Genomic DNA, 24,323 nt, shown 5'->3' on the forward strand with positions numbered 1-24,323 from the left:
ATTTGTGTTTGATAGATCAATATAGGCCTATACGTTTTTATGTGTTTATATGAATAAATACAAAGAAACACCCCGCTTTCAATTCATACTCGGAAACACAAATTAAGTCCATCGAATTCGAAGTTAAAAATAATAAAAAGTTTTATCAATGCTCTTTATTCTCCATCTCATGTAAAAACGACAAATTTCTCATCAAGAATGCCATTTTTTCTTTTGTCATAATGTGGAGCTTTTTTCTGTCTTTGAAACCAAAACCTGCATTTCGAGATGCAGGCGAATTGAAATCCGTAATTATGAAAAACTCACGAATATCTGCAAATTTGACTTTAATAGAGGACGTTATTGAATAATCAATAATTAGGACGACGTCCTTCACTTGTTTTCCTAAATTCCCCTTCACTTCATGATTTTCTGATGCTGCCGATTTTGAAACGATGGATTGGATCACATGGAGTTATCGGAGTTTGATTCTCGATTACTAAAAAAAAGGGTAAAACTAAATAGCATGTTGTTGATATAATGCTTGAAAAGTCAAGCGAGTTTAGATGGAAAGTATTTGATCCAACTCGTTTTACAAGTTGGCTAGGGTAAATCTTAAACTTCTGGAAAGTAGGAAAATACAAGGCCGTATCTTAACGCCATCAAGATCCCCTCGGGCGTTTTTTATCAATCTTTGACATTCTTCGGAGAGATATATTATGTTTTTAAACTTTGTTTTGTTCAAAACACACTTATTTCTGTTACCATGATATATAAAGGTGAATTTTCTCAGTGCTTATATACTCTGCTTGAAGTCGAAGAGATTAAAAACAATATAGAGACATATTGCATGACGCACCTCACTCAACCATACTTTATATACGATGAGCGGATGGAAATGTACACAATCGCCCACGTCCCTAGATAAAATGGAAGATGTCCCGATGTTCGAACCAGATAAAGATGATCTGTTGGATATTTATGTCATGAATAAACGGACGACCACTTTTATGATTCTTATCACGTATTTGTTCAGACCTGTGAGAAGATTTTTGTTTTCTTTTGTGAGTTCTCTCGCTACGAGAGCAATGCAGAGCGGTCTGTTTGTTTGACGTAAACTTTGTGGTCCTAATAGCATTCACAAAATGAGATCTAGGGGCCCTCTTCGCATTGACATGAGATATTGCGCACGTGAACATTGATCGGGACAGTATTTAAAGACATGCCACTTCGTGTATGGGAACAGTCGTATATTGGTTGAAGGAGCGAATTCAAAGGGGAAACAGCGGAGTGTGAGGTGAGTCGCACGGGGAAGTTAGGCGGTGTTGGGCAGGTGTGTGTCGCGCAGGGATATGCAGACACAGGCAGAACCAATTCTTTCTAGAATCTCTAGCCAGATTCATTAGTAAGCTACCGGCGACATTATTTGCTTTTCTAGGGCTTATTAGATACTGTTTCAATTCTGAAATTACCACATGTGTATTATCGCAGATTAGGATTATTAGCTTGCTATAGGTTATTGGCAACCATATTGGACATTAATCTATTACAAAATAATGAGTACGTGTTTTGTATAAAATTTTAATGTATAAAAAAGGCCTACTGGTGTCAGTAAAGTGGAAGAAACAATAATATAGCACCAGAGGTTACTAAAATTTCCAAGATGACAGGCGCCAACTTCAGGTGAAGATAAAGAAATCGTCATCTGCATTTCTCTTTGACTCTGTTTTTGGTCGTGCACTAATTCCATGGCCTTGTATGTAGACACCACTCATCATCTGTTTGACGAATCATGTTTGTTCATCATCGTTCATTTATCGGTTCATAAGTACGTCTCTGGATGCATGAATGTGCATGTTGAAAAATATGTTTGCCGCAAGTATGATAAACATTATCGCTTTAGGATTAAACGCGTACGCACAGAATAATATGATATTGCCTGTCAATTGTAAACTTCTTCGAGGTTTAATGCATTCTGAACTTGAAATACCTCGCAAATCTAAAGAAACAAGTATCCAAAAAGAAAGTACAACAAGTGTATCGCAACTCTGTATAAAACGTGAGGTGTATGTGTGTGTGTGCGTGTGTGTTTGCGTGCATTAACTGTGTGCATTGTGTGTTGTAGAGTACTGTGTAGACGCCTTGACAGACGGTGAACAATTGCACTCTGCAGGGGGCAGGAAAATTGTGACAGAAGTCACCCTGTCAAAGAGGGAAAAACAGTAATAGTGACTTGCCAATTTTCACACTCGAAATGCAAAGAACCGAGCAGCAAAAAGCGCATTGAGTGACGGCAGCTCCGTGCATCTCAAAGGCATGCAAGTCAATTATCCCGCAAAGAATAGTTTGTACATTTCAGCCTGTTCTCATCTTCACTGAGGTCAGACAAACATATCGAATGTAAGTGGTATCGATTGTAAATGGTAGTTGACAACGCAACTGTGTTTGATCTCCAGAAGACGTGAAAGATAAACAGTATCAGGTCTGGGAAAGATAAGAGTAAAACCCAAAAGACTGGTCAGGAAAGACCAAATTAGATGTACGTAAAACTTTGTTCTCCTGTATCATGATTCATGATATCATGAGAAATGCGACCCAGGAAGGATCTACACTGTAAAAACATCGGTGTTAGATTTAACACCACGGGTGTTAAATCTAACACCGATCAAACTTCAATAGAGGACCACACCCACAGGTGTTAAAAATGCACTGTGATGGTGTTGAAAAGTGTTCATCTGACACTTCGTGGTGTTAATTTGACACTGTACCTGATGTTATTTTGACACTTTACTGGTGTTAATTGAAAAATGACACCACATGGTGTTGATTTGATATTTGTTGGTGTTAATATCAATGGTTTAACACCCGTCCAGCTTCAATAAGGGACCACACCAGCTGGTGTTACTTTGGTGTAAATTTATTTTCACATTTTTTCAAAAATCTAGTATTTCAATGTAAAATTCTTGATCGTCTTGTTTAAATTAAAAATCAACAAGAAGTGCAGTTACTAAGAAACTCTTCAAAAAACAGTTTTTAAATTTGGAAATGACACCCGGAGGTGTTAATTTAACACCATAAATGAGCACCGAAAATTTAACACCAGCTCGGTGTTCACTATTTAACGCCGGACTTTTTGCAGTGTATACAGTATACAACTTGATTCCGTTTGTCATCTTCTATATAATCATATAATTATTATAAAAATATATTCATAAATCAATGTGATCTGAAGGAGCATTATGTCGCTGTCAGTCAGAATTGCGAAAGAGTAAAGTTCTTTGAAGCACAAATACCATGTATGCTAAAAAAGTAAAAGCAACTTTCTGTTTGGATAGCGTTCCGTTATTCACCTGATTATGTAAAACATGAAGATTTATCATTATATACACATATTAATTGACTCGAAATCTTAGTCACTTTTCACATTAATTGTTTTCATGCAAACTTTTTAATATTCGTCCAGACTCAGGGGGAGGCGTGTATGGGTTACCACTGGGTAACTATCAAATGACTATCAAGTAGTGTGACCATACAGATGAAAAATATTTCACCAAGTGAAGTTGATAGCAAAAGTTGATAGCAAAAGAATAAAGATGCGAGAGGCTGCGTGCGTTTAGATAAGATTATTTAAAGTGAGTTGAGTCGTTTAAAGGCGAAACAATTATAATTTTTATCACTTTTTTGCTGATTTCAGACAAAACGGCTCAGATAGCACCTGATATGTCACTTGTATTTGCCAGAAGATGACAAAGTGAAGTGACAAAGGATATCTCATCACTTATATTGAAGAGTATACTATAAAATCAAATAACATGCTCATAGTTGAAATAATGATTCAGACATGGCTGGAATATGCAATTTCTGTCACCAAGGCATGTTTAATTTCACCAGTGGCTCGAAACAATCACACAGATTGTTATCATATTTCATTGTCAATTAATTTCACGAATCTGAGAAATAAAAACTGGTAAACTTCTTAAGAAAAAATGTTTACAGAGCAAATTATAGTTGCAGTCCTGCATAAGTTCTTAGGTAATTATTTTTTTTTTCAAAATTGGTAATATGATATATTTTGGTAATGGAATGATTACACATTTATCTTTTTTCCCGTTGATCATGTACAGTGTAATCTATATATTGATATTTCTATAGGGTATTACTGAAAAGAATTTTGATTAGGGCATGAAATTATGTTGGAGAAAATAACTAAATCAAACAAGCAAACAAATTGCAGCGCAGACGTAAAGTGTGCCGCGGTGCTTGGATGCAATTCACACACCAGTCTGTGAGGCCGGTACCAAGAGCACTTTACACGTGCTACCGATGAAAAATTGACCGATCACAATATATGACGTCATATACACAGGGAGTGCATTACTTATACCATGTATATGACTTCACAGTTTAGCTCCAACTTATTTCAAAGTAGCAATCAAGCTTGGTCACATGACGCTAGGACGACCAATCACTGAACAGAATTCCATTAATGAAGGATATAGTTCGAACTATAGTTGATCTGTCTCATTAACAATGTGCCGTTTAAATTAAAAAAAAAAAGCCACTCCCAGCTCGTTGTTACCGTTTAATTTTACGGTCGCATCTCAACCGAACTTTCTGTTCGACAAACTTTTTGAGAGGTCAATGGCAACATATTTCCTCTTTCTGCTCTTTCTATGCACTCAGTGACCAAATAAAGGCTTAAATCTCGAGGAGATTAAGGTGCTTTTTTAACACTATATATAACCTCATCTCTTATCATTTACTGTTTGCTTAGACTATGCTAACCATAAGGTACAACATAGAATTTTGCCAATGGACGAAACATGCAAATGCATCATCCACACTTTTTTGCTTCTCTGTGAGACTGCATTTTCACACCTTTCATGTACCTTTCATCCAACCCATGAAACGAATAAATGAAGATAACGAAAAGATATAGAGGAAAAAATGATAAAGCGAGAGAGTGAGAGAGAAGTGGAAAACATATGATTGTGAGAGATATCAAACTATGTGCAAGTCGGAGCTGAGGATGATATCTTAATCACATTCCCTCAATTCAGGTCATTAAAATTAATCGTTATATCAACGTATAGATATGATATTAAATCGGGGCCGGTCACTAAATATTTACTCAACACGTGGGTGACAAACGAGAAAAAGTGTGGAAGAGTACTTCAAACCATAGCATCAGACCAAAGCGATTAAGCTGGTATATTTTACAATTTTCCATAATCAGATTCAGTTTCGTTTATCACTGTTTATAGAAGAGTTAATCAGAGAATAATGCTGAAAAAAAATGTGACGTTAAACAGTTTCGGTTTCTTTTAAATTCTAAATCTTATCTACTTGGTTGAAATAACAATACAGTCCTCTAGATATAACTAGGTAATGCTTTTAATATTTTAATATTCTCACAGATGAATTGCAAATATGTTTCGGTTTTCCATCTATCTCTTCGCAAGTGGTGTTATATTCTCATTTTCATTGCTGACATGACTGACCAGATACATAACTTACAGATGATATATTTGCAGGAGCAGATGTGTGCAATTTCTGCAGTGCTAAATACAAAACACTTATAATGATTAACCTGATTAAAGAACTGTTGAATGCTTTAACTTCACTCAAGGCATTCAAATATATATATATATATATATATATATATATATATATATATATCCTCTCTTAGTTTTTCTAGTACTTATATCTCAGTCAAGAACTTAGTAAGATTTGATGTAAGAGGCACAAATCTGACTAGGCCAATTTACTTCAATCATTGTTTATGTCTGATATTCTAATGATTTATTCATGATAACGTTCTTACAAAATACAGGTGTGTCTAGGAGAAGTAATGTAGGCCTTCTAGGTTTGAAGGACAACTTTTATCGCATCGATAATACGTTTTATCTTCTTCTTTTTTCATTTTTTCTTGAAAGATCCACATGTCACATCGTTCTTTGAACGATGCAGAGATTTCATTCTGACCAGTCTGAAATTCTCTTTAAGAGTTCAATATATTCTTTTATACATTACGTATATAAGTATGAGTGTGCGTGTGTTATTATGAACATTTTCATGTAATTTTGTTACTTGCATATTCGCTGACTTGGCGAAACTTTGTTGTTGGGTTTTTTTTTTAACCCCCCCTTTTTAAATAGAAACTTAATAGGTATTTCAGTGTGTCGCCATCACCTCGGAACATTATCTTTTTAAAGTGCTTCAAATTGTGCACCTTTTATTTCTGTCTTTTTAGACCTAAAACCCAAACCCAAAGAGAAATGTGGATTGAGTGAGAGCAGCAACATTAGTAGAACACATCAGTGAAAGTTTGAGGAAAATCGGACAATCGATGCAAAAGTTATTAAATTTTAAAGTTTGGTCGTGGAACCACTGGATGAGAAGACTACTAGACTTTATGACGTCATGTGTGAACAACAATATGAGAAACTATAAAGAAAAGTAAACATAGTTTCACTTTTCTAGCATAATGAAAGAGCACTTTACCGTTTTCACCAAGCAGGGGGAATGATTAGGCCTACTATCAAGTTGATGGAATGTGTAATTTTTCATGAAAAATGAATTTTTGTGGATTTCTCTTTATATTTTCTTCATCTGTTCTTTATATTGTTGTTTACTAATGTTACTGCTTTGGAGTTTTTTGTTTGTTTATTTGGTTTTTTTTTTGGGGGGGGGGGTTCCCTTTAAGTAAAATATGCTTCAGCTTCACTTTGTAGGTGTATGCGTCTAAACTTTTTTTGTTTTATAGTTATTATTGGAAGTACGTTAGCCCATGAATAATATATTCACTATGAATTAAAACAACGCTAAAGTGCGATCATCTTCACACATTTACACAATAATGTTGTTATCACCTTAACCCGGTAGGCGTACTAGTGATATAACAATGTACACAACATGTCAAACATGATAATGTTATTTACATAATTATGTGTATAAAGTGTTATAATCAACGTATACATTGTGCATCAATTTCATTTATTTTCCATACCAAATAATACAAAATTATTACAAAACAACCGTAATAATGTGTACAAACAGGTGAAAAGACATACTATTGGTAGGATCCATTGAGATATCACAGTACAATAAAGACAATACAATTACGTACATTACATAAAAAACTATCGAATGTCATATCCTGCATATAATATACGTGCGTACATACACATGAACTTAATGTTCAAATATAAATGAAGACATTAGGTAGGCTCTACAGATAGTAAATACATCGATTAAATAACACATCACTCGATAAAAACATATCACTTCAAACTTCGTATACATCCTTTGACCACACACACACACACACACACACACACACACACGCACACACACACACACACACACACACACACACACACACACAAACTGTATTGAATTCCAAACTGAGTAAAAGATGCCGACACGGATCTTCATGTAGGAACAGGGAGGTGTGGCACTTGCCTGTAGGAAAGACTATGGCACATGGTATAAAGGTCTAATTCCCTTACAGACTTTGACCTTAACCACATTACTTTGTACACCTGTACCGTGATTATGTGCGAATGCACTATTTCTGTTTGATTGAGGATTCCCTCGATACGATGTGTTGCCTAACAAGCTTCCCCTGTTCAGAGTTAGATTCAACGTATGTAATCGCCTCTTCAACGAGAGAGAGAGAGAGAGAGACCTGTAAGTGTTATTAACCGTTATAGTAATTACACCTTAGTGTAACATCATGTGCCCCTTGGGATGCGTGTTTGACCGTTTCCGAAAATCTATATTCGAGGTCAGCCGACAAAGGCGTGTGTTGGGCGACGCCATGTGCTCCGGTACTAGTTATAGTAAGCTCAGTGTTTTCCCTCATCTAAGCCGATCGATTTTTGCCCGTTACACACACGATGTCGAGCTCCTAATACCACCTGACACTGTGGAGTGTGTGTTTGTGTGTAATGTGTGCACTTACGGGACTTGTATAGCAGCCTTCATACACTGTACTAAGCAGATGGACAGTTCACGTGTAAATAACTGTTGGAGTTGCAATATCATGCTGCTGCAGGCAATATACGTAGATACGGCAATATAATTGCAGTTTAGGCAGCTGAGATGATGCTGTTGTTTCGAAAGAACAAAAGAGCGCAAGGATATCCCATTAATCTCTATAGTCAAGGTAGGACACTCAGTTGTTACGTTTAGTAATGCCAGTAACGTGCAGTCACCTTTATGTCTTATGTCTGGGTACAAAATGTATGCTATAATTGAGAGCTATTCAAAATGCTACATCTTTTTGGCGTCAAAAGTAGCATCATCCATCGCAAGGTATCCGTGGGATGCTTTGATGGCAGTAAGGGCACATTTTGGCCTATTGGTGCCTGGGAATAAGATTCTACCAAACTGTTGGATTCATGGTCATGCTTTGTATGATGAAGTGGAATATTTCATCTTAACGCTAACTCTCATAAGCACTCATCGTATAACAAGAGGGATATCAAGTTGCGTCTACTAGACTCTCCCAGTTATCATTATCATTACTTTTTTAATGAGAGAATCATGAAATTCGACGCTAAAATATATCCATGTGATACAATGAAGGAAGTAGGAGACATAACAAAGAAGCTCTGATTATACCCTCAACATTTCCAGGTTTGTAATAAAAGTGCGTGACTCATGCGGAAAAACAGCAGCAGCCGTGCGACGAAAATATCACTTACGAGGGGCAGTCTGCCAAAGAGATGCACATTCTGTGTTCGTAATTGGGTGCATCCACGTGTCGTAACACAAAGTGCGTTTAAGGTTAGATTAATTTTTATAAGCTGTCTGCGTTTCAAGTGCGATAAACACACCTTCGACCATCTAATGTGCAGAAAATCCAATTTATCACAGGTCATGCTGTATTTTGTATGGCTGCTGAAGACAGGAAAAAAAAAATACACCAGTGCTCAAGTCCTTTTTCTTTCTTTTTGCCACATCCTTGCTATCACTGATGCCTGGTAAAAGGAGCCTAAATAGTATCCATTCATCGTAAAGTCAACATTTCGCTTTCCATCCTATGATTCTTACATCAATCACTCATTAAAAACTCCGGGGCAGAAATGGAGGATGTTTAACCCCTTCTGTGCACTAAAAGTTAGAACAGTGCAATATTGTACAACGTTATGAGGTTTTACGTGCCAATCGATTCTCAAAGTACACAAGGGGTTAATTTATATTATTGTGTTCAAATCACCTATGGAAGCGATGGTGATGTCATAATATATGCAGAACACAATACATCCAGCCATGATGATATCGGAAAGGAACTGACTCGAATGTAACCCAAGCCGAAAGGTTTGGGCCTCGTGATAATTACTTTCATGCTCCATTGTCCGAAGCCTCGGATAGTCGGGGACGAAAGGTAATTAGGAAAGTGTCGAATTCTACTCCAAAGACATTATATCGTCCGCGACGGTTTCATGCCATTATCGGTGGGTTCGTGTAATCACACATAGTGGTATATTCGCCATCGTGTTTTGTAATGTTGCCATTAGCTTTCACTAACCTAAAAGCAACATTATAAACTATGTGTTATATTGAGGACAATTAGGACAATATTGACCTCAAATTAGTGATAAGAAGCCCCTGTGAAGTGCAAGAAATGTTTGTTAAAAAAAGATACAAAGAAACTCGTCATCCCATACAATCTGTTAAAAAGGGTATCCTCTCGCTCTGGGCTCTTTGCATTGCTTGGTAAGCTTCACTGATATAAAAGAGAGAAATATAAAGAGTGGTCTCTGTCAAACCGAATAGATTTAAGACGTTAAGTAATATAATTTTCATTTCTTTTACGATTTCCAGGGTAACGTGTAAGCCGTCGTCATGTCAAAAGTACCAAGCAACTCGGAGCTGAGGACATTCCGAAAGGAAGCGCTGACTTCCCACAACAAATGCAGGGATGTTCACGGCGTGGCAAGCTTGAAGTTATCGGACGAACTCAATGACCATGCCCAGAGGTGGGCGGAGCATCTGGCCAGGAGCGGCCAGTTCGCCCATAGCAACAACAGAGACCTGGGGGAGAACATTGGCATGCATTACTCATCGTCCTCCACAGAATTCTCAGGTAACACAGTTGTAGCAAATAGATAGATAGGTTGATGAATGAATGAATAAATAAATAGATAAATAAATAAATAAATAAATAAATAAATAAATAAATAAATAAATAAATAAATAAATAAATAAGAAATAAATAAATAAATAAATAAATAAATAAATAAGTAAATAAATAAATAGACAAATAAAAAATGAATAGATAAATTAATAGATAAATAACCAAACAAACAAACGAAAATAAAACCATGGACCATGGTCCATGATATAACACATTAAAACGCATTGCTTCCACGTCGGAAAACAGGGAAAGAAACAACATTACAACAACAACAACAACAACAACAACAACAACACCAACAACAACGATAGCGGTAGCAGCAGTAGCAAGAAAACCTGCTTAATTTTCATTTTTCTTGTTTAAAAACTGGTCTTATTCCCAATGTACATGGTGTCACGTAGGAAACACATTATGCTATTTGATCAGCTGACAAAGGAGTGAATGCAGAATGCCGCTTTCTTCATTGAATTTTTAAAAAAGGATTAAGATTATGAAATAATCGAACAAGAGCAAAAGAAAAATATAATTGCAGTAGAAACCTGATAAATCTGGAGATAAATTTCTCAGTGAGAGCTGAGTATAACTTTTGATGTGTTTCTTTAAACTACCACTCCGTGGCGTCATAATTACTTCTCCTACAGTATCATGCGTTGAAAGTACAACCTGTCATTTGCCTGTACACCAGAAATAGTGCATTTCCCATTTCAGGTGGGAAACTGCAGAAGATATAATGAGTTTTGGTCACGCTCGACGGATGAATCTCCTTGATGAGCTTCTGTTGGCATTCCATGATACTATAAGATGAGTACTAGTACATGACACGTATGGGAATACTCCACATATACTACATCTGAATCGAGGGACATCATTTTCCAGGTGTTCAACCAACGGAGGCCCGGGGAGTTCATGAATCTGTATCATGTTTTGGTCTCTCTTTCTATTTTCATTCGTTTACCTTACTTTGCAGTGACAGTTATATGCAAAAGGGGTTACTTAATGATATGGATGTCAACACTAGAAATCCTCCAGTAATAACATGCCGTGCTCAACTGATACACTCGCCCTGCTGACAGACTAGGTGAAGAAATGGCCTACAATTAAAAACTGCTATACAGACTGATATTGCATCGGTTGATCACAGTCAAAGAGGTTCTATATAGAACCTCTTTGATCACGGTCTTCATTGCGTGCACCAATTTCTTTCAGTGTCTGCCCAGATACGAGCATGCAGTGAAATTTCTGTTGTTGTTGTTGTTGGTCGGATTATCTATAGATTAAAGTGCGTTGGCGTGTGATGTGAAATGATACGGCAGCAGATTACGTGTCAACGCCAATTCATATCAGATGGGTTATACTAGTAGTCATGTTACGAATGAAAGATTATGCACAGCCATGAAGGCAATATGCAGTCGTACTTCAAGATGACCGTTTTAGCCACGATGGGCCATTACTGCACACATCAGTCATCAACCATGAATAACATACAGGAAAAAATGTCTCAGTCAGCTATATTCAAACCTAACATTTCTTCTGTTCCTTACATTCTTGCATGCAAAACGAGGGGCATTTTTCTTTGTCTTCATTGTCTTTTCTCTATTAATGGAACATTAGTCATCTTTGTCTTCATTGGCATCGTCCTCTTCTTTCTGTTCATCTTTTCCAGTCCTGCTTTTACCGTCTTGCTTTGTTTTTCATCATCATCACAACCACCATCTCACATCATCATCATCATTATCATCATCATTATCACCATCATCATCATCGTCGTCGTCATTGTTGTCGTCGTTGTTTTCAAAGTCATCTTACTTCGTCATCATCATTCTCCTTCGTCACAGGCTTCTTCCACCTCACATCTCTTCTGTATTCCTCCTCTTCTTCTGTCTATGCTTTCTATATTCCTCAGAAATTTAGTTATGACAGCAGTCACTAAAACCTTGAACATCCTGCAGGACGATTTTATGTCCGTTTCCGCATCCCATGTGAGTCACGCAATCTTTGGCGTAGCGTTGTCATGAATGATTGAAAATACATTTTAGCCAGTGGGGGCAATAGGGATAAATTACAGCACCTAAACCATCTTACTGTGACTCACGTAATGTTGATATAAATAATGTTGAATAATAATTGTGATTAAAGCATTAAGAACCACTGTATGTAAAAACAACAATATATACAATTATATATGAATCAAATTGTTTTGAGCAACGCCAGCAGAAAAAAAAAACATAAACGGCACTACGCACGACCAACTTAAAATGAAGTGAGGGCTGAAAGGGCTTACGGCGCGATAAAATATTCAAACTAAACTATGAAAAAAAAACACCAACCACTGACATTTTATTAAGAATATAACTGTTATCTTTGATGAATTTAGTTGCCGTCATGGAAAATATGAAATATATTTGGGCGTTTGTTTTCCTTTCGAACCATATAACGGGCTTAAACCGTTTGACAAACAGCAAAACATGATAAGGCGTGTCATATCGTGACAAAAATCATCACAGGAATGTAATTGTATCATTATTACGAGGTCATAACGTTAAGATCGATAAAAACAGGTAGATTAGAGGTAAAGTATAGAAAGAGACAAACAGGGATAGCTCTTTGTCACGCAGGGCGTCTCAGCTCAGAAAGAGCACATGCCATCGCAGAGCTTCCCGCACTGCCACTGGAGTAATGTGGCCGATAAAGGAGGCCAATTTCAGGGTATCTGTGATTACTATTGTAGCTGAAATGGTGTCGCTAAAATATGGCAACAAACCGATTTTGCTAACTTTATAACTCTGGATAGGCGGTCAGTATCCTTCTCTTAGCATAATTTGCATTTGTCTTTGCCTTATTCACCTTTGCTCGTCTTTCTATATGTCAATCACTGCATATACTGTCTAGAATTTATTATATCAAAGTAACTGTTAAGCACAGGGTTTTGTTTTTGAAATGCAAAATAAGCACTTAATCACAAGCCACGCTAACATAGCTCCAAGACGTGTGCCGTCTTGTTTCGTTAGTCAACGGTTGTTACGCATTTTGAGAAAGAAAAAAAAAGAGATCATTAAGATTGTCACGAGTTCTTGACGATGTCAAAGTCGGTGAGCTTCAATAAACTTACATAGCACAAGCCGCAGGCCAAACCCCCATACCCTATATATTATGATCGACGTTTTGAAGAATTTATGTGGTCCACGGTTGCCGTTGGCCTTTATAACATTCACAGTTACTCCATTTCAGGAACAAAATTTGTCTCTGCTTTGAAAAACGAAAATCATCATCGAGAAGAACAACTACAATAAAACGTATTCACTTTCACACAACGGCGAAGGCTCATTGTAAGTAGTTGTGTGGGTCCTACGTGTGATAGTGAGCCCAAGTGGTGTGTTATCTGTCTTTCGTTTTAAATTATGGTACCATTGAATTGCCATTTTGTGTGCATGTATCTAGAAATCATGAATTCGCATTAGATTGCAACACAAAGGAGATTCCTATTTCATACTCTGAAGGTTTTTTTTATAACTTTGTTGATTTGCGTCTTTTGATAAGATGCCTGTACCAGATTCCTTTTTTACCCGTGTTCGTGATTAGCGACATGAAGATAGTGGACACAACTGAGATCTGTTTCGAAAACATATTCGAGGATTAATTGCCCATACTTACATCATTGTGTATCTCGTCATGTTGTAGGAAATGATGCAACGGAACTTTGGTACCAAGAATCCAGCAAGTATGATTACGGCAATCCTGGATTCAGGCAGGGAACCGGTAAGCAATGTGAAAGATTTTTTTTTTCTTTTCCTTATATAATAACGTGTGTATATGTGTGTGTGTGTGTGTCTGTCTGTCTGTCTGTCTGTGAGTGGTTGTATGATAGGGACTTGCAGTACTATTCATTATTATGATCGTTTTCTTCGTAAGCCTATGACTACATATACGTGCATGCATGTGAATATAAACGACAGTTATGACATTCTGATAAAACCGCTTTGTGAGTTAATGACAGGGTGAGCTTAACACACTCCTTCTGATTCTATGGACAGGTCATTTCTCTCAAGTCGTCTGGAAGGCGAGCAGGGAATTTGGAATCGGTAAGGCCATCACGAGCGACGGAAAGGTCATCATCGTCGGGAACTACAAGCCTCCCGGGAACATGATGGGCAATTTTCCCGAAAACGTGTTCCCGTCGCTGGCCGGGAAGGTGGAAAAGGCTGGGAAGAAGAAGGAGGAAAAGAAAAAACATCGTTCCAGCCGGGGACGACGGGGTTCCACGAGTTCTTCGAGTAGTAGCAGCAGCAGTAGCAGCAGTAGCAGCGACGAAGAGGGAAAGAAAAAGGTGCATGGGCTGATAAGAAAATTAAATGTTATGTCCTTGTATTCTGTATAAGCATGTCTACATTTTTCTTTTGTACTTTCTGTTAGCTTCATGAAGATTTTTTTTTTTACTTCATTCCCTCTAAATATGCTACTGAAGAGAACCAGTAAGCTTAATTTTATGACTTAGGGGGTGTTGCAAGAAAGTCGAGTTGAAATTAATTGCAACTCTCTTGCAACAACCCCTTAGAACATCCAAATTTTGAAACGCTATCATCTGGACTCTACATATGAAAAGTCTTGCAAAGCGGCAAAAGCAAACGGAACAGTTGGTATGTTGCTTGGTATGATATCATTTATCGAGAAGGATTTATCTACTCTCCGATAATATCATCCCAGGGAGTTTTCAGGAAGAAATCGAAGGACAAATCGAGCCGCCGGCCCAAAGTCTCCCGCTCCGATCAGAAGGCGTTCGCCAAGGAGGCGCTGGAAGCGCACAACGACGCGCGGCGCCACCATGGGGCGAAACCATTGGAACAGTCACGTGAGCTCACCAAGAGGGCGCGAAAGTGGGCGAAGCATCTTGCCAAGCACGACCTCTTTGAGCACAGCAAGTCGAATGACATCGGGGAGAACGTGGCCATGCACTACTCTAGTCTCTCGACAGAATACTCAGGTAATAATGACGCCGTCCATATACTCTCAAGTATTTACGAAAGTTGATGACGAAAACCACTGCGATGATGATGACAGTGATATTTCCAGTAGCGATAATGATGGTAAAAAGAATGGTGATGATAGTGACAAAAGTATAATTGTCACAATGATACGGTAATGATGATACGGATAATAACAATAAGAAAACGGGTATATTGACAAGCATTATCTTAATGATAAAGACTAGGCTAATATAGTCTTGGCCTGGCCTTAACTCGCCAATCTATCATCTGTAGCCCAATCTGTTAAAAAAAAAAGAACCACGCACACACTGCAAAAGGGTTGTACGTTGATCATTTTTACGTACATGTAGTTATGTAAGATCAATACAACAATGTAATAATGGAAAAACAGCGAAAATACAATACAGTGACGTTTATGACTACCAAAAGAAAAAATCTTATCTTATTGATATCTTGATGGTAACAGCATGACTTCCAAAACTATTGCACAACCAACTGCTTTGCCCATTTTAACATCTATTGTAAGGCTCACTCAGAAAACAGAGAAGAGCGATCACAATGTAAAGAGTACTTTGAATGTATTTTACCTGTGCAGGAAAAGAGGCCGCGGATCACTGGTACAGTGAAATCCACAACTACGACTTTAAGAAGCCTGGATTCACCAAAGGCGCGGGTATGTTTATTTTAATCCCTGGTGATGTCATATTTGGAAAGAGAATATTCCCGTCTTCAGTTAGGGTAGGAACAATGAGATAAATAAACCTTGCACTGAATTGGATTAATTTGCTTTACACCTAATCATTAATGTGATACATTGTTTCCAGCAAAGGATGTATTACACAGACATGTGCATTAGCTGAAGATGAACATTTTGATGGACTATCATTATCATTATTATTATCATTATTATTTATTCGGCAATTCAACATACAATACAAGCGGACATGAAATACAAACAGAAAATCGTATTACATAATATTTTCATTCTGTCACTGTGGCTTTCGAGTGCGAATTTAACCACTTACGAAAATGTCACACAAGTCCAAATTTGTGAAATATAATGCTCTCAAATGTATAAGCTTATAAACTATGCTCATTTTAGCAGGAATGGTGATTTGAAAGTAAAAGCAAGCGCAATGCAGGAAGAAGTGGAAAATTTACATTTAGGAATGATGACGTAATCTAACTATGTGGAGAGAGGGGTAGAAAAGAACAAGAAAAGTCTAGAAAAGAGGAAGGAAAATAAAAAAGGAGAGTTGAAGTAACAGACGTGAAATAACGTTGAATGGGAAGATGCAAAAGTTGCGAAACAAAGGAGAAAAGAAAAGGAAGAAATAAAGAGAAGGGAAAGAGAAGACATGAAGGAAAGGAGGGATAAAGGGAAAAATAATCATAGAGGATGGGTAAGGCGAAAAGGAAATTGGAAACATTATTGGTAAGGGCTGCTACTACTGTATGGAGGATTAATTCAACGTAGCTCTGAAATCACGACTTAATCATGATAATATAGAGGTCAAAGTCCTTGCCAGTGTGTGGTACTTTTAACGTATCCTTTTCATTATTCTCTGCCTCGTGCATTTAAACTGAAATTCATATCATGCACTTCATAAGAATACCACTTACTGTTATCCCGTCTGTACTTCATGTGACACCAAACCACCTTATTAACGTTATTCACCTGTAACCGTGAGCAATCATTATTTAGAGATGGTATCAATGCCCCCCCCCCCCCCCCCCCCCCTTGTTCGCTTCAGGTCACTTCACCCAGATGGTGTGGAAAGGATCCCACGAGTTCGGCATCGGGAAGGCTATCACGCGCGACGGCAAGGTCATCATCGTAGGTCAATACCGACCACCGGGCAACGTCATTGACCACTTTCAGGAGAACGTGGCCCCGCGCGACGACGGCCGCCTGCCACCCCCGCCTCCGCCGAAGGAGACAACCCAGGTCACGCGTGTGGTGCGGTCGACAGAATACGAGCCGGGCCAGAGTCGGGAGGCAAAGGCAGCAGAGGTCAACGAAACCATCCGAAAGGTGAGGAGCTACTCCACGACGAGTCACGAATCGAGCGCAGCTTTCCACGAGTCGAGCTCGATGATCTCAGTCCCTTTTTACTGCTCGTGAGGGATCGTGAAAGAACGCTTGAAATGCAGTGCCCAACAACCCAATTAAATTGGTAGTCTCCACAAAAATGTGCTTTCGCACACGAGACTAGATATTCCCATGTGGTTACTTGAAAGTTAATTCTGTGCGAAATTTTATGACATCGACAAACTTACTGCATGTACAATGTTGTCATTAAATGAACATCCTCAAAAAAAAAGAAAAGTTGCACTAAATCGAATTCATATTGCCATATGCATGGCAGTATTATTTGTGTTCTTTGATTTCCGTGATTATGGCGGGAATAGAAAAGGTTATGAATGTCGAAAAGCTTGTCAGTGAAGTCTTGTTTCATTGGCAACTTCACATAATGACATTGTTCTTTACTGGAACACCTGCTAATTTATTTTCGTTTTTTCAAATGGCAGTCAGGATATATAACACATAATGATGCATTCAAATTTAGGGATATTATCCCTTAGAACCTCCTTAAAAGATATTCCATTACACATATATGTACTCAATGCATTTCAATACCATAGAGTCAAATTTACGCGATCTATTTGTTGTTATGTCGGGTAACCCTCGTGTAATCTTTCTGGTTGGGAAGAACTATACTATACCTCTGTTAAAAAAGGAACTGTCTTGCAAGAGGATTCATTCGTGTGCAAGTACACGTACTCTTATGTAAAACGTAAACCTTGGCAAAATATGGGGTTTCCTTTTTTTTTTTCTTGGTCACTTATCCTATATAGTGACGATAACAACCATGGTCTTCTTTATTTATCTACTGTAACCTATTCAGTGTTTACGCTGTTATACCAGAGTGTATTGCCATTATCATTATCCGAGCTAGCGTTGCCAGGTACCAATAACCTTTGTTGAGAGGGACGTGGTGGGTAAAAACATCTTGTCCAAGGACGCAGGTACTTGGCGAGATCCGATTTCTCGTTCTCCTCCGCCCTTCTCCGTCTTTTTTTTCACTTTTCCCTTTCCCCACCTCTCCCTTCCCAAGATGGGTCGTGTAAAACTCGAAGAGGCGGACATCTCACCGTCCGACCTGAAGTCGTTCCAACGCGACACCGTGGAGGCGCTAAACAAGATCCGCGTCAGGCACCACGTCGCCAAGGTCGAGACCTCGAGCGAGCTCGAGCGGCGCGCCCAGGAGTTCGCCGCCGAGCTCGCCAAGAAGGACGAGTTCAGGAACAGCAACAACCAGGACGTGGGCGAGAACATCGCCATGCACTACAACAGCGCCAGCACCGAGTTTTCAGGTAAAGAAAAGTCTAAAACCTGACGACGATGATAAAAATAATGATTCGAACAAGAGATAATGACGATGATGATGGCAATGGTCACACGATAATGACATCATTAATAATGATGATAATGCGATGGCAGTGGTCACACGATAATGACATCATTAATAAATTCGAACAAGAGATAATGCGATGATGATGGCAGTGGTCACACTGACGATAGTGACATCATTAATAATGATACTATAGAGAGTAATGATAATGATTAAGTTTGTGATTGTGATTATGTTAAGGATATGGTTCTATTTTGTTGATGCTATCGATGGTTCAATTGTATTAGTATTATTACCATTTGATTATATCATTGACATAGATATATCTGCATTTTATTCATCATGCTATCACAATCATTGTCACTATAAATGTTATAACATTAACTATTCTAAAGTTAAGGTGAGGCTCGACACTAACGATGGCCCGGTGTCCCGGGGCCACCAAAAACGCACGTCGGGCCACCAAAATTTCAGATATTATGAATTTGGTGGCCTGATCGGGCCACCAAAAAAGGTCGGATGTTTGCCTTTGGGCCACCAAAAGTAAAAGTTAGTGTGGAGCCCTGGTTAAGGTAAGAATTGTTTTCAAGTTGACATATCAAGTGCACTTCGAAGTCCATACTGAGCTCTTCAAAACAGACCACTCTAAGTTCTCTGTTGCATTGTTTAGTTCTTCTCACTTATTTTTTCGCACGATTGCCAGAGAGATCTTGATTTCTTCCAAATAACTGAACATCTAAAGAGAAAAGTCGTAAAAGATGTATGTGAGTACGCTTATCGTCCAGTATAGAGAGCAAATAAAAAGAATCCTTACAATGTCACTAAGGTACTTCCAGCGTTGGTAACGGTGAATGATGCACGACACAACTTATGCGACTTAAACTGGAAATGAAGGGGACTTGTTTTTTGCATAAAGAAAATAAACTTGAGGTCTTCTTCGGATGATTTATTGACTTTGGCAATTTCGTTCGATCTAATGTGTTACATGACTTTCCAAATCGTGATCAGTCTTTAACTATAGCAAACATTACGGAGAGGGCTATGCATATTCTTTCGAAAGTTCTTTTTTTTCCAATCTAAACTTACAAAATTTTAGATTTTGTTCTCTTTCCTCCTATTAGATGAGCATCATAAATTTCTTGACGCAACGAAAATTACACCAAACATGTCTATTGCATCAAGAATTTTTACCGATGAAGAGAAATTATTGCTTTTGGAAGTGTTTATTTTGATCAAATTGTGATATCCATTTGTTGTAGACTTGTTTGTTTGATTATCCATGGAAGGTTAAACCCAACATCTCCTTGCCAGTCCACTGTATATACATAATTATATATCTATGTATTTCTCTGTATTTTTGTACACTTGTTTTATGTTGCAACTCATCCAACAGGTCAAGAGGTCATCGACATGTGGTACAAACAGGTCGAGAAGTACGACTTCAAGAAGCCCGGTTTCACTTCCGGAGCAGGTATAGATGACCGAAAACTCATGATAACACGTGCACATATACATATGTTCAGGCAGAAATACATACATTATACGGTGTACATACATACATACATACATAGGCTACATAAGATAGACACACATGCACACACACAAACAAACAAACACACACAAACACACACACAAATCAATATCTCCCTCTATTTCTCTCAAAGCTGAGTATATAAAGACTCGTGTAAGCAGTTTTTTTTATACAAGCTTGTGGAAAAAAAAACCCAACCAATCAATAAATCACCCCCCCCCAAAAAAAAAGAAGTAGAATAAGGCATTTTCAAAACGTAGCTTATACAGTCAGGCTGAATATTTGTGTTTGACAATTTGACTCTTGTGGAGGCTAAGCTTGAAAACGAAAATATATAATCTTTGTAAAAACACACAACCGTGAAAATTGAAATTTTAGATTTAAAAAAATGACCTTGGTGAAAAGGGGCTGCAAGGGATGCTTCTGAAATCTCGATTATCTCTCATAAAAGGAAATTGAGTCAATAGAAGTAATTTTTTTTTCTATTTTTTTTCGTATGAGTTCATTTATTTGAACGATTTGTGCATCAGTTTTCTTCTGAGGTCATGCAGAAGATTTTGACTTTGTGTTTGTGTTTTTGCTTGTGTTCTCTCTTGGCAGGTCATTTTACTCAGATGGTGTGGAAGGGAAGCAAGGAGTTCGGTATCGGCAAGGCCATCACCAAGGAAGGCAAAGTCCTCACCGTAGCCTTCTTCCGACCACCAGGCAACGTTCAGCGACGTTTCGAGGAAAACGTCTTCGCAGCCAAGAAATAGATGCGTGTGTATCTTACATTATAGATCACTAGGTAGAGGATATTTCACTCTAACCGGAAGTGGTAGCAGTGTATCACAGTGTAAAGGTAGACACAGTAAAAAAAAAAACCCAATAACAACATTCCTATTCAAGTTACATGTCATTCCTTATGGCCCTATAGCACGACGCTCGTGTGTGACGTATAATGACGTCATGACTGTGTGGTGTATCACAGTGTGTATCACAGTGTGAAAACATTCAGTGTTGATGCACTCCGTATCTTTCGATTTATTGAGTGATCTTAAAGTATGATACAGGAGGTCATCATACTGTGATTCCGTTTCATGAAAATATGTCATTTCTTGAAGCGCAGTGTATATCAGAGACACTGCGCTCACCTTATCAGCACTTCATTCCATTTAACCCTTTGTGTGTTTGAGTGCTCATTGACACAGAAAACCCTATAGCATTGTACATACTGTCTAAAGTCCCTGGCACAGAAAGGCTTAAGATCACACTGTGATACACTGTTCTTTTCCTCCCTGTTTGGAAGCTCTTGAGGTATATCTTCAGAAAACTATAGTTATGAACAAAATGTAGCTCATTAAGTGGAAATGCTTATTACACCCGACAGAAGAAATGAATGGTTTGAATGCAAGTAAGGGTCATTTCCGTCATAGTGTAACGAAGTTTCAACGGTCGTGGTGGGTCGTCAAGTAAGGATGAATTAGAGCAATCAACGCTGACGAGGATCAATCGACATATCATTTTTTTCTCAATGACACTTACCATGAACTGCTTGAATTTTGATATTGCGATCTCTTCACTGACGAAGGCATTTTATGTAAGATAGAAAACGCAAGGGAATAAGCCAGTTCACAGTTGGTACTAAAGTCGGCCATGACGTCTGGAACTACAGATTTTACCAAACACTGAATGATATTTCAGAAGATGGAATTGAAAAAAAAAACCAAAGCTATGCAGAAAGTGGTGATTGCATGTACCCTAAGTGCTGCATGAATGTCTTTTGTTAATTTGGCTGAAAAGGACACACATTCGCCTGTACATTCCGAATTTCGCCTGGTTCATTCATGAATATTCATGACATATTGTTTGCACGAAGATCTATCACAAGTAAATTTTAAGAGGTCTGCGATGACCTCTATGTTCACATGCTCAGATTATAACGGTGAAGTGGCTTATTCCACACTCCTTCGAACCTTCGTGTTCGAACTTAATGTTGAGAAGGTGTCCCCACATGCCAAAAAGTACGCGTACAGAAATTTTGGAAGGTTGCAAACAGGTGTATTGAGAGCATGATGTGCACCAAATAGCAGCACTATGAGTGGCTGATGGTTTCGTGTGCGCGTCGGTATTCGTAAAATTATTTCTTCGAGACGTGCCCGGCCAGTGGTACGAAAGGGAAACATGTGCACAATATTCTATGACAGTAGTGTTAACATTTATCATGATTGTATATCAGGATTATACGCACAGATGTGGGGATATTATCATGCAATGCATTGTTATTATTCCAGTTGTCGACGCGACAGTATCCGAATTTTTTAAGCCACAGTGGTTCGGTGTAGAATCAAACGCAGCCAAAGGTGAAAATTATAGCGTAAAGGAGATAACAATACTTATTCACATTCATGAAAAATTGTGAAAGTTTGTTCAGCGGTGCATGAGGCATATAGGATAGTAAGATGTTTTCCTTATACTAATTAATTCAAACTCAGGAATGTTTGTTGATTAACGTAAAGCTGTTAACCATTTCGTCTTCAGAAAAGAACAAGAAACCAGGGATTATTTCTATACGAGAATGGTAAAATGGTATTGACTTCGTGGTGGTATTGTGCAAATTTGAATGACACTTTGAGAAAGAAATTTGATCGCGATGCCAACGTCATGTGGAAGTCCAATCGTCAGGGAAAGTTTATCTTTTGGGTTACTTCCTCATCTCTCGTGCCAGCAGGAATCAACTTGGACAACTTTTGTCGTTATTTTTAGAACTAGGAACCCAAAGATTACGCGAAGACTTGAAAGTATATAAACTAAAAAAAATATCTAAAGAAAATATGATACTTGCCAAACCCCATCGCAGTCGATGTCCAGTACTGCAGACATTTTCCTCACGACAGTGAGGACAATTTTTTTTAACGTATATTGGCAACATTTAAAATCTATAGGGATCGAAACAAAAGCACTAAGAATAACAAGTGAGTGATGTGCGATTCATGATCAATTAACGTGCGTAGCTCTACTTCGGAGCGTTGAATACACGTTTCCAATATATTATGCATGCACACTTGACTAAGATTGTGAACGTTTCAAGAATAGTAATGATCGTGACATAACAGTGGTGTTGATTCTCATAATATGTAGATGAAATATTACATTACTTCTACCTTTTATGAATACAATGTACTGCACATACGTGAAGTCTTTTTTTTAATTATTAATCGTTATGCCTGATTTACTTTGAAGATATTTCAAGTGTAAATAATCGTGCTATTTATTTCCACAATCCAATTGTTGCAATCGATGTAATATTGAATGAAAAAGTGCAATCGAATTTCTGACTCTTTCACAGATTTTGTGTCTATTATCCTTTGGTCTTTCACTACTTGAGTAGAAAATTTTCAATCTTTCCCCTTGTTTATTGTGCCAGCAACTTTTTTCGGAATTTATTATATATTTACCAAATCATGCATTCGTGTGACAAAATTGCACCACATATAGAATATAGTTACCTATACACCATTGAGAGAGAACGGTTACCTTACGTTACTACGGTTTATACTATCGATTTTCTAGATTATCGAATTTCAGATTTATATATACTATAGGATAGTTTGAAAGCGGACTCTAATGCTAAATGCACGGATGTGGTGTTAACACATTTTGCACGGATCTTCATCGTACGTCCTTCTATGTGAGCCTATCGGTGTAATGAAGTATCAATATCCACACATTCGATAGTGTTTGTAGTTTGTGCTGTGTTGAATGTAAACGTGTGTAATCGGTGGTAACACGGTGGCTAGTTCCATGTCTCTTCTTTAAAAGAAGGTAAATGTTTTTCATTACGTTCGCCTTATCCCATGGATTTCGTCTTTTTTATATATTATATTCATGTTCAATCTATGGTGTTGTTAGATATCATTGTCGAAGGATTCAGTAAAATCATGTCATCAAGTAGAACAACTTGACTCGGTAAATGTTTAACTGTATTTGTCCTATTTGTCTTCTTTTAGCTATGCCTGACGACACTTTCATTTTCACACAAATACACATGACATTGCAGTAATCTTGGGAAAGATAATCAAGGAGAATAAAACGGTGCATTTTCACTTAAGATTCTCTCGTTCTTCAAGTTCAAGTTCAAGTTGATTTATTTCACCTCCAACAAACAAATAATAAGAAATACAAAGAAACGCTCATTATACACAGACGTCATGAAATCAGTACCACAATGCGATGAACAGAATAACATTGCAAAAAGAGATACAGGTAAATTATCAACAGAGATACAA

General features: G+C 37.8%; 1 protein-coding gene across 1 annotated transcript; it reads left to right on the plus strand.

Moving 5' to 3' along the window:
* Positions 1–7,569: 7,569 nt before the first annotated feature.
* Positions 7,570–23,997, plus strand: LOC139721910 (uncharacterized). The gene is made up of 10 exons (XM_071633235.1): positions 7,570–7,671; positions 9,814–10,075; positions 13,805–13,882; positions 14,158–14,450; positions 14,828–15,104; positions 15,704–15,781; positions 16,863–17,143; positions 18,228–18,486; positions 19,918–19,995; positions 20,656–23,997. Exons 2-10 carry the CDS (start codon positions 9,835–9,837, stop codon positions 20,808–20,810), a joined length of 1,740 nt encoding a protein of 579 aa, XP_071489336.1. The 5' UTR covers positions 7,570–7,671; positions 9,814–9,834; the 3' UTR covers positions 20,811–23,997.
* The last annotated feature ends 326 nt before the right edge of the window (positions 23,998–24,323 follow it).

Source organism: Diadema antillarum, unplaced genomic scaffold, assembly GCF_040938485.1.
Source record: "Diadema antillarum isolate AM-2024a unplaced genomic scaffold, OU_Dant_1.0 scf00000151, whole genome shotgun sequence".
NCBI lineage: Eukaryota > Metazoa > Echinodermata > Echinoidea > Diadematoida > Diadematidae > Diadema > Diadema antillarum.

Bases quoted from the DNA above. Each gene is read 5' to 3' on its own strand.
- LOC139721910 (XM_071633235.1), top strand. From the start codon at position 9,835: ATGTCAAAAGTACCAAGCAACTCGGAGCTGAGGACATTCCGAAAGGAA. The intron at 13,883-14,157 runs GTAAGCAATGTG...TTCTATGGACAG, and splicing joins TGGATTCAGGCAGGGAACCG to GTCATTTCTCTCAAGTCGTC. The intron at 15,782-16,862 runs GTATGTTTATTT...TGTTCGCTTCAG, and splicing joins TGGATTCACCAAAGGCGCGG to GTCACTTCACCCAGATGGTG.